The sequence below is a fragment of the Monodon monoceros genome, unplaced genomic scaffold, assembly GCF_005190385.1.
Source record: "Monodon monoceros isolate NGI ecotype Baffin Bay Population unplaced genomic scaffold, NGI_Narwhal_1 Super_Scaffold_18, whole genome shotgun sequence".
NCBI lineage: Eukaryota > Metazoa > Chordata > Mammalia > Artiodactyla > Monodontidae > Monodon > Monodon monoceros.
The window spans coordinates 151,629,519-151,640,878 of record NW_021703774.1 but is presented as its reverse complement, the minus strand read 5'-3'; the positions used below and the strand labels follow the sequence as shown (position 1 = coordinate 151,640,878).

Sequence of the window (11,360 nt, the reverse complement as noted above, 5' to 3'; positions counted from 1 at the left end):
CACACACACACACACACACACACACACACACACACACACACACACACGCCCATCCCCCCACTCACACTTATCTAAGCACACCTGTTGGGACATTTAAGCAGACACGTGTGCACTCTCCACCTACATATCCATGTAGACACTGGCACACACCTGTAAACAATCATAGGCACATATCCACATGCCCAGATCACAGAGACACATGCACACATATGCTGGTCAGTACATATATGCAGACACACATGTCCAAGCATAAAGACACACAAGCACCCAGACAGGCTGGCTCTTGTGCATGGGCACACGTGTGCACACATACACACATGAATGTGCCTTCACACGTCATATACCGCTACACGCGCACGTGAAGGCATTCACATACTCACATACTTGCTCGCCCGCATGAACACACACGCCGGGTCCCAGAGAGCCCCTAGCGTGCTTAGGACACTGCTTTATCTTCCCCACACTCTCAATACATGGTGGTGGCCTTGCAGGAAGACCGAGTTTGCCAGAGGCCACATCCGGAGGGGAGTCTGTTTCCTCAAGGGCTGGGCGATGGGGAACCAGGGCCCGGAGGAAAGCAAAACCCCCCAGGCTTTCAGACGGATTGACGGCAATTGGCTACTAAACACATACATGAATGAATGGACCCATAGCCACAGAATGCCCAGATCCTGACCATTTCTGAGAAATCATTAGAGCAGTGGTCCTCAAAGGGTGGGCCCTGGACCAGCAGTCTCAGCCTCACCTGGGAACTCATTAGAAATGCACATTCTCAGGCCCCCCCAGGACCTACTGAATCAGTAACTTCAGGGGTGGGGCCCAGCAATCTGGGGGTTCCCCAAGCCTTCCGGGTGATTTGGACACACACTCAAGGCTGAGAACCGTGGCTCAGAACATGGGCTTTGGAGAAAGGCAGGCCTGGGCCAGCCTCGGGCTCCTTCAGCCGTGAGTCCTTGGACAACCCGCTTAATGCTCCAAGCCTTAGTCTCCACACGTGTAAAGTGCAAACAATTGCAGTACCTACTTCACGGGATTTGTCACGAAGATTAAATGAGACCAAGCATGGAGCACCTGGCCCACTGTGAGCTCTCAGTGGTGGTAGCTATAATTATTATTACTTAAATTTCCAGAAGAACATTTACAGCTATCGGTGGTCAGGGTCATTCAGTTTCCTAAACCCTCAGCTACTCTAGTAGAAGGTGAAAAAACAGTAAGGAACTAAGCCAACGCTTTACAAAACAGGAGGGTGCAGCAAAGTCATGGCCAGATCCCCATGAGAGCAGTAACCTGAGCAGCTGACAGGGGCTTTACGTGGACACCAGCATTCCACGAGTGTAATATGCTAAGGAATGCTTGTAAATGCTTGTTCAAGTTTTAAGCCTCCTTCCTTCCCTGGAGGATGTTCCCCCTGCTGCTCTCTCAGTGGTGGAGCGCTCACCCCAAGCCCAGGCCAGCCTCTTGGAAGTGGAGGCTGCTGAGAGGCAAAGCCAAGGGCAGGGAGCCCCCTGGCCCCAGGGCCTGTTTGTGTGTCTGGGCCATGCTTCTCCTTCCCCCTTTTCCAGCCTCTTCTCTCCACCTGTCCTCCTCTGATGATTTAAGGAAACACAGCATATTCATGCTGCTTGTCCCAGGTATGGAAACTTCTAGGATTTGTGCTGGGACCAGCCCAGATGGCCACATCACTACAGCTCCTCAAAGTCAACTGGTCCCAAACAGGGATGGGCGGAGCCCTGGGGATTTCTGGTCCTTTGGCTCTGTGTGGTTAGGGAAGGATAGTGAAGGAAGGGAGAAGGTCTCACCTTGAAGAAGGTCATGGTGGCCCCGTCCTTGACAGCCCCATACTCGATTTTCGTTTGCTTGGCCAGGTCATCGGCAGAGTCGATGGGCGATTCCATGCGCTCCACGGTCAGAAAGGCAGCCAGGTTGGCCGTATAGGAGGAGATGATGATCAGCGTGAAGAACCACCAGATGCCACCAATGATGCGCGTGGACAGGGCTTTGGGCATCAGTTCAGACCCTGGGAGGAGGGAGGAGGAGACTGGTGGTCCCTGACAATGCTCAGACCAGGGTTGCTCTGGTCCTCTGGGACACGGACTCCACTGACAACCTAGTAACAGCAGAGACCTCTTCCCTAGACCAGTGGTTCTCAAAGTGTAGTTCCTGGACCGTCAGCCTCACCTGGGAACTCGTTAGAAATGCACATCCTCAGGCCCCACCCCAGGACCTAATGAATCAGTAACTTAGTGGTGGAGCCCAACAATCTGGGCTTTGATAAGCCCTCCGGGTGATCCTGATGCAGGCTAAAATTTAAGAACCACTGCTCGAGAAAAACACACACGTGTATAACATTTCCCAGGCTTGTCAGACCCTCTGATGCCTATCTGTGAACCACCTGTGTGGTCCCAGGTTCTGAACACCTGGAAGTCTTGAGTGAATCCTGCTTTTAGCTCTTAGTTCTCTGTGTGATCATGTGCCAGACAACTTCCCTCTCTGGGACTCTGTAAAGCATCGTCCTTCCTCTGTCCCAGCCTCATGCAAATACCACAATGCTGCTGTAATGATATAACTTGAGGAGGAACTGTGTTGGAAATACAAGTGGTATACAAATATAAGATTGCTATAGGATGCTTTGCAGGAGGAGAGAAATCAACATTGTTTGAAGCTCTTCGCCGAAATAGATCACTCCTCCTCCCCGACCTTGGGTGCGAAGCATAATTTAGCTGAAACCTTCTAACTGAAGTAATTAACTAGGTGGCTTTCAAGAGATTTAAATAGCAAGTGACTCCTGAACTTTCCAGAATATTTGGCCCTGCCATCTGAAAAGCGTCTGCTTTGATATGGATGAATTTTTTCTCAAAGAAATCACTCAAGGGAGAGTTTTTCAAATACATAACTATTTTTCTCCCTCCTAATCAAAACCTTGTGGGGAATACATCAGGGGCCAGTGCTTTGAGTAGCAGCAGGAGGTGAAAGGGAAGCTATTACTGCATTGAGGGGCCTCCAGGTCCTTCCCAACTGTCAGTGAACAAAGATGATGAATGAAGAAGCAAGGTGAGGCTTCAGGACACTCATTAATGGTGGGGACAGAAAGAGGCACTTCCCTCTAAAGCTGCCTGTCACTTCCCAGCTGCTGGAGACCACGCCCCCGCCTCCACCCCCAGCTTCATCTGCCTGGCCCTCCCCCAAGCAAGGGGCTAGAGTTGCCCCCAAAGGGAGAATGACTTATTTTACTTGTTTGCTTGGTGAGCTCTGCCAGGCTCTGTTGGGCCCCTGACCCGGCCTCTGTCGTGGCTGGGAGTTCGCTCAGGTCAGGGTCCTTCATTCAAGGGCCCAGCACAGGGCTTGGCATGTAGTGGGGACTCAGGAGACACTGAGAATACATCAGTCATTCATTCCTTTGGCATTTGCTAGTATATATCTACTGAGGACCAGGGTTTGTGCTGGGCCTAGAGGATACACACAGATGAGTGAGGGACAGAGACATTCTTTGCCCCTTGGATCTCCTTCCCTCCCTGGTGCCCTTGTTGCCCACTGTCCCTCTGTGGGTCCCTAACCCAGGCAGAAGTAATGAGCAGAGGCAATGAGCACTTGGCTCCTGGTCATCAGGGCTTGGGGGTGGGGTTCTTCTGGGGGACTTTCCTGGCTGGGGTTCCCTCCCCCTGTGCTTGCCCTCCAGCCCCTGGTGTTTCTGCACTGTGCTCCTTGTAGGTGCTCAGCTTTCTGAGATATTTGAGCAAGTGCAGATCTTTCCAAAAGATGCGCTACCAGCCGGGGGAAGGTGCAGCATCCCAACCTTCCCTCAAGAGGATGTAAGAAAAAATGGCGTCCTTCTGTGTTTACCAGCTCTGATGCACTGAGGCTAATGTCCCCACCTCAGACATGCCCTTTTCGACTACCAGGCTCCCCAGAGTCCAGTTCCCGCTACATTCTGAAGTTTTCATAATCCATCTCTGTCCTCCAGCCCCATGGCCACTACCCCGGCTCAGGTATCATCATCTCATTCCTGCAGTAGCCTCCCACCCAGCCTCCCTGCCTCCAGTCTCCCCTCATGCTCAGCCCAACTTCGCTCAGCCAGATTCTGTGGTGGTGAGGCCTTCGGTGGGGTTGGCCCCAGCAGACAAGATGCTGTATGTCCATTGCAGCTGGAGCAGGAGGGGCTGGGGATGAGCCCTGCATGCCATGGGTGGGCGTGGCTTATATGCTTCAGCCTCAGACCGTGAGCCAGTCCAGCCACAGTAGTGATGGAGCTTGGGGACCTGGGAAAGGGCACACACCTGAGCATCCAGGTGTCTCCAACCTTCTGAGGGCTTGGCAGGTCTGAGGCTGCCCTGGAGCGTGGGGCTGGCTCTGCTGACACTGGAGAGGAGGCTGCCTGGGGAGGGCACACATACCTTGCTGCATCAAGGACCCCATTCCAAACCAGAAGCTGTTCAGCAGAGTGAAGTTATTTTCTACCACCTCGGAGCCAGGGTTGCAGGGGTGAGCATCATACCACTCATAAGGGCTGAACCTGCAGCAGAAAGACGGGGGCAATGAGGCGAGGCTACGGGGAGACGGGAGGGAAGGAGTGTCCAAGCCACACAAGCCGGCGGTTTAGCAATCAGTGATATGCCGACAACTTTAGCATCAATTCCCTCACCGTTCTGCTGGGAAGGCAGGGAATGGGAAACCAGGGCCATTTTCCTTCTCATTCTTTATTGTTAGTGCCCTTTTCTGGTGATAAAAGTAATTCAGCAGTATCTCTTAGAATTAAAAGTGCACATGCCCTTCAACCTAGCACTTCTGCAACTCATTATCCATCGTACAAAAAACACTCCCACAGGAGCACAAAGAGGAGTGTGTGAGGGTGTTTATCAAAGCATTATTTGTAATAGCGAAAAACTGGAAACAACCTAAATGTCCTTCAATAGAGGAATGATTCACTAAACTCCGCCACAATTGTACTCTGAAACATCACGCAGCTGTTAGAAGAGATGCACCAACAGGGAAAGATCTTCAACACATATTGTTTGGTCTTTTACAGAAAGTGATAAAAATAAGAACAATATGATCACATCTGTATAAATAGATTCCTGAAGGCATCGTTGCATACCTATTTATGTACCTTTGTATATAAATGCATATAGAGTCTGGAAGGATCCATATCTAAAAAAATATCACTGTTTACCTCGGGGTGGGGGGTTGTTAAAATGGCAGAAGAAATTTCATGGAAGCCTGTTCCTTTGTATGTATTACATGAATTTTGAAAAATGAGAACAGGCTTTTGAATTACTTGTATACTTTAAAAAACCTTAAAATGGAGAAATAGTAAAATACACTCTTCACAAAATAGTCATACAGTACAGAATACAATGGGAAAGTGAAAGTACACCATGATCCCACCCTCTGGGGAAAACAATGTGTTATATATTTTTTTCAGATTTTTCCCTCTGAATATGCAAATACATGCATGACAGGAAAAAATGTTATTTAAAACTCCCCACTGCCTTCTAAGGAAGAGAAGTCCTGATAACTGGAGGGATCTTTGTTTACTGTGTGAATTCCAGTTGAGGAATTGGACATGTAAGCTGGAGGAAGCTGGAACACTCTGGAGAGATTGAGAGAAAGTCCCCACCAGGCTGGAGTGGCTGCAGTGACTGGGGTGACTGGAGTGGCTGGTGTGGGGTCAGATGCTGAGTTGAGAGACCCGGAAGGAGAGACATGTCTGATAGAATTTTGTTTTGTTTTTTAAAGTGTGATGAGCTTTAAGTGTGATGTTGTGACTTTCCATCCCCCTTCTAAAAGCTTTAGTCAATTAAACATTGATCACCAATGCTCACATGAGAAGAATTTTGTTTTCACAAAGCAGGAAGATCCTCCAGATAGGAAATTGCAAAGTGAGCCTTCAAACTAAGATGGGGATTTTCAAAGTGAATGACCACGAACAGGTTAGAGGCTCTAAAAATCCACAAGAAAGAGACAGAGGATGAAGAGAGTAGAGATGAGAGACTGTTGTGAGAAGAGTTTTAGAGAAAGCCTTTGGAGAGCTGTGTGTTCAGGGGCCCCTGCATTGAAGTCTAGGGAGAGCAGCTTCCACAGGGCGGCTGGGGGAGCTCGGGGGTGGCTCTGGAAGGAGTAGATGTGGTGGGACACCACCTGGGAAGTCTGGAGGGCAGGGGTCGGGCTGATACGTGCTTCTTAGGTGAGGCAGGAGGGTGAGTCCTTGCTGCACGGCACCGGCCTGCAGGCCCAGACGTGGCCAGGGCTAAGGACGTTTCCCTGGACCAGATGGGCCCATGTAGAAGAGAGATCCAGCCCAGATCCACCTTGACTCCTATCCGAGAAGGGCGATGGGACTCCAACAGGGAGAAGCCATGGAGCAGGGGCTGCTAGAGGACCAGGTGCTGAGCGGGGGAGTGGGCCGACCAAGGAGGCACTGCCAAAGGGGGCCTACATGGGGGCGAGGGGAGAAGTCTGATCTGTGAATGAGGGTAGAAATGTTGAGGACTATACCGGACTCAGCCTTCTAACTTTTGAGTTGAAACAGTGCGTTTGTGCTTTAGAGAGAGACCTAGGGTTTCTGAGCTCTGGAAGCAAGCCAAAAGTGACAGGTCCTGGCAGGGCTTTCACTGGGGCAAAGAAATTCACCTCTGAACGCACTGGAAGGTGGGTGAGAGACAAAGTAAAGATGATTTCTGATGAGCTCTCATGAGCCCTGCTTTTTTAATGTACACACACATATACAAAGTATATATATGATATATGGGATAATCTTTTAACACACACACAAAATCATATCATATATCTTGTCTTAGATCTTGGCTTTTCACTTAATAAGTCACCAGCCTCTTTCCAGATCAGTCCTTCCTGATCCCCTTTATTCTCTATAACTAATTAATAGGTGTTTCTTTAATACATTTCTTAAATTGAAGTATAGTTAATTTACAATGTGTTAGTTTCAGGTGTCTAGCATAGTGATTCAATTCCATACATGTTCTTTTTCAGATTCTTTTCTATTATAAGTTATGACAAGCTACTGTGTACGGTTCCCTGTACTATACGGTAGGTTCTTGTTGTTTACCTGTCTGATATACGCTAGCGTGTATGTGTTAACCCCAAACTCCTAATTTCTCTCTCCCCCCCCACCTCCCCACCATCCCCTTTGGTAACCCTAAGTTTGTTTTCTATGTCTGTGAGTCTATTTATGTTCTGTAAATAAGGTCATTTGTATCATTTTTTTAGTCGATAGGTGTTTTTAACCATCCCTCTTTGACGGCACTTAGGCTGGCCCTATTTTCCACTGTGGCACACTCTGCTGAAAGAAACATCCTTGGCCACACTTCCGTGGGTACCTAGGCCAAAGGGCAGCCTTGTCTAGGGCTTTGCTGAGAAGGCTTTCCAGATTTGGGGGAACTGGAAAGTGGGGCTCAGTGGTGACTTTCAACAGGATAAATTCCCAGAGGTGGAATTGCTTACCATGATAAAAATAACTGGTCTCAAATGGGCCTCTTGGTTATCAAGTACTGTTATAGATCTGGGTCCTCACTACCCCTCGAGAGGCCAACGATGCAGCAGGTGCCCACTTTACAGGTGGGGAGGTGGCTTGGAGCAGTCTAGGTGACTGCAATCTTGCGGTCAGTGGGTGGAAAGGCCCAGATTCGAACTCCAAGGCCACAGGAGGGAAGAGGATGGGATGGGCGCTGGAAGGTGCCACCAAAGTGAATGATGGATCTCGGATTTATGGCTTGTGGCTACAACGGGTTCTCTCAGTCTTGCAAGTAAGTTGGAGCTGGTAGAGGCTGACCTGGAGATACTCTGTGTCCCCTCAGGGGAGAAGTCTAAACACCGGCCCCTGGGTAGAAGGGCAGACAGAGCACTGACTGGCCGGGACCATCTCTTCCCTGGGACTCTCATCTGTACTGGATTTGATCGGAATGTGACTCCTGGGGGCTGGACTGGCGGCTCACCCCCGGCCCTGCCTCTGGGGTCCACTTAGGATTATCTCCTTGTCATGAGTGCCAACTGTCCTGCTCTCTGTGGTGAGAAGCATCCGCCCTCCCTTCCTTTTTTCTCACTGAGCATGAAGCAGAATATCGTGGTGGCAGAGAAACGCCTTGGTCAATGCCTGGACCCCTGATGCTAGACAGGCACAGGTCAGGCCAGTTTTTGTGTGTGTGTGCTGTACATGGGCCTCTCACTGTTGTGGCCTCTCCCGTTGCGGAGCACAGGCTCCGGACGCGCAGGCTCAGCGGCCATGGCTCAGGGGCCCAGCCGCTCTGCGGCATGTGGGATCTTCCCGGACTGGGGCACGAACCCGTGTCCCCTGCATCGGCAGGCAGACTCTCAACCACTGTACCACCAGGGAAGCCCCAGGCCAGTTTTTAGGATGGACAGCCCTGTGCCCTGCTGGAGCTGCCCGGAGGGGGCCTGGACACCTGCCCACCCTTCGCAGACCCCAGCTCTTGGGCAGCTGTGTCCAGCTCTCCGGCAGACAGCAAGGAGTGGTCCAAAGGACACAGGCCACGTGGAGGCGAGGGGACAGAGGGCCACATCCACACTACAGATGTGCTGTGCTCGACCTCAACAGTATTGTAAAATATCAAATTAGTGGCTACTTATAAAAGCCGTGAGGCTTCACATGAAAATCTGAACCTCCCTCTAAAATCATGAAGCCCGCAGCACTGGTCTGTACTCCTGTTTAGCACAGTCGGGTAGAGCTGAGTGGTAGTCACCCTTTTCTCCACGTGTGTGCTCAAGTTTGCCTCAGTTCCCACTACTCCCTGCCGCCTGCCACCCAGCCTGCTTCACTCCCTCATGCTTCCTGTGTGTGCCACCCCTGACTTAAAGTCGGGCAAGTCTTGGTTTGAAGCCTGACACTCCACGGAAAGGCTTTCTGACTTTGGGCAAAGACTTAACCCCTGTGAGCCTCAGTTTCTGCTTTTGTAGAGTGGAGATGATCGTAGCGACCTCACAGGACTGCTGTAAGGACTTGACAGGATGGGTGTGAATTGTGTTGTCGGAGTGTTACACCGTGTGACAATTGTCCTACGATGCTGTTCATGGCTCTGTGGCCGAGGCCCTTGTCCCTCTCCTCTCTCTCCGGCATCCTGTGTCATTCCAGCAGCTCCAGAAGTCCCATCTCTTCCAGGAAGTCTTCCCAGCCTAACCCTGAGAGGGGGCTCCTACCTGCCTGGCCAGGAGGTAGTGGGTGGGAAGGAGGTTGGGCTGCCAACAGCTGATGAAAAGCCAGGGATTAGAGGGGGATGGGAGGCACATCAAACGAGCAACGCTGATGCTGGAAAAACTCCAGCTGTTTGCAAGGGGGTGGGAGCCAAGAGGCCGGCTGGAGCTGCTAAAATTATGGTGAGAGCTCTGGAGGATGGCTCCTGGCTTTCAAAGGCTTGTTAGACCATTAGAGACAAGAGGCATAATGAAGGTCTCTCTGTGGCAGGCTGGGCGAGCAGGCAGGCAGCATCAGGCCTGCCGGCAGCAAAGAGCTTCGGAGGCAGGACAATTTCCTCTCTCACATCCTTCCCTTTGGTCTGTCTCTGTGTGGGAGGAGGGAGTGAAAAGAAGCAGGGTTGGGGGAAGGCTTTCAAAGAAGGCTCAGGAGAGAAAAAGGCCGAAACACCAAGTCCTTGGATCTCAAACTGCTTCTCCGGAGAAGTCTCGCTTCACACCGTGTTAGAATTTAGAGAAAAAAGAACCAGGGCAGGGGCAGGGGCTGGGGCTGGAGCCTGGAGGCAGGAGGCAGAGGGCCCAGGAGCCACCAACTTGGGGCAGGAACAGAACACGAATGTTCAGGTGGCCAGAGATGTGGGTTGCAGATAAAACACTTGGTGACCTGAGTTCACTTGCCGGATGTGTCCCTTATTGCTAGGATGGCCTTGGCGTGTACTGAGCCTTTCTGAGTCCAGATGTCTCCCCTTCATGGGAGGCTGTGAGAATTAAATAAGATAACTGGCTGTAAAGGACAGAGCATGGTGCTTGGCACACAGATGGCGCTCAGTAAACACTGAGCTAAACCTGTTTCCTAGTGACCTCTCCCTACCACCCACCCGTAAGGATGTGCTGTGTCTACTTCATGTGAACAACTAAATATGCAAGGGTATTGCTAGTACATGTTAGAGGCAGGTAGGTGCGTGTGCCAAGTTTCTGCATGTGTGCATGCGTGTGAGTTTATGTGGCATTGTTCCCCCTGCTGTTGTGGACTGGATGGACACAGTCTGTTTGCCAAGTTTCAAGCTACCTGCTGGGCCACCCAATGCGCCTGGGTCTGCTGTACTGGGTGCCTGGCCCAGGTGGTGCAGCCTTGGGCAGTGACTTAACCTCTCCTGCTCATAGGACCTGGGATACAACTGCTGCCTCTCAGAGTCATGGACACAGACCAGGGTGAAGACTGGGGGATTCAAGCTCAGAGGCCATGGAGTGATCCCTGAGCGATATGAAAGGATCTGAGCCTCACGGAGGGAGGCAGGAGAGCAGGTACAGCAGTGGCCTGAACCTGGGCCTTCTGTGCAAATTGCTGAGGATGGGGGGACCTGCCTGGCTCCCTGAGCCTCTAACCCTGGGCCAGACCTCTGGTCAAGGCATTGCCCTTACCTGGCGATGACAAAGAGGACACAGCTGACACCAAGGTAGGCGAGGAGCACGTACATCCAGATGTCTGGGGACAAGGGGTTGAGGAAGGAGAAGACACTGGGGTTGGTGCCATTGGGCTTGCGATAGAGGATGCTCACACCGAGGGTCATGAAGGGCTTGGAGAAGTCGATGGCCTTCTCGCGGACATGGGTGATGGTCAGGGGGGCCACAGCCAGATCTGCCTTCTGCAACGAGAGACAGACAGACTATGAGCAAAGCCTAAGGCTAGCAGGGGACAGAGCACCCCTTCTTGAAGGGAGGAGAGACGAGGGAGTGAAGTGGAGTCTGTTGCCTGAGCCCTGGATCACTTCACCACTCCTTAGTTTCAATATTTACTAACCCTTCTTCTGGGCCAGGCCATGCCCAGGGTGCTGGGAGACAATAATGAATTAGACCTAACCCCTGTTCTCCAAGAGCTCATGGCCTTGAGGAAAAGGACAGTGGTATCAACATGCAGAGAATGGAACCCTATTGCAGCTGTAACCCATGTGGTCCATTCTCAAAATGGTGCCTTTCAAATACAGTTCAGCAATCTTCAAACATTTAAAAATAGCTGGTGTTCTTTCTTTGTGACTATCAAAGGTCATGAAGAGGACACAGAATCCACAGCAACCCTTATTTATATCTAGTTTCCTCTCCTATCTGCTTCTTGCACGCTTCATGCCACTTTGGATATTCTATATATCCTCAAAGCCCCAAAAACCAGTGGGGCAAAAATAATACTCTCTTTGGAGGGAAAG

At 51.0% G+C, this 11,360-nt stretch overlaps 1 protein-coding gene across 2 annotated transcripts in view; it reads right to left on the bottom strand.

Moving 5' to 3' along the window:
• GRIK3 (glutamate ionotropic receptor kainate type subunit 3) overlaps window positions 1-11,360 on the bottom strand; it is a 230,863-nt gene that overhangs the window by 13,667 nt on the left and 205,836 nt on the right. For both annotated transcript variants that reach the window (XM_029228964.1, XM_029228965.1), the window contains exons 11-13: window positions 10,582-10,805; window positions 4,392-4,510; window positions 1,800-2,017 (exon numbers count right to left, since the gene is read on the bottom strand). In XM_029228964.1, coding sequence (XP_029084797.1) covers window positions 1,800-2,017; window positions 4,392-4,510; window positions 10,582-10,805 — 561 coding nt within the window. The remainder of the gene's footprint in view (window positions 1-1,799; window positions 2,018-4,391; window positions 4,511-10,581; window positions 10,806-11,360) is intronic.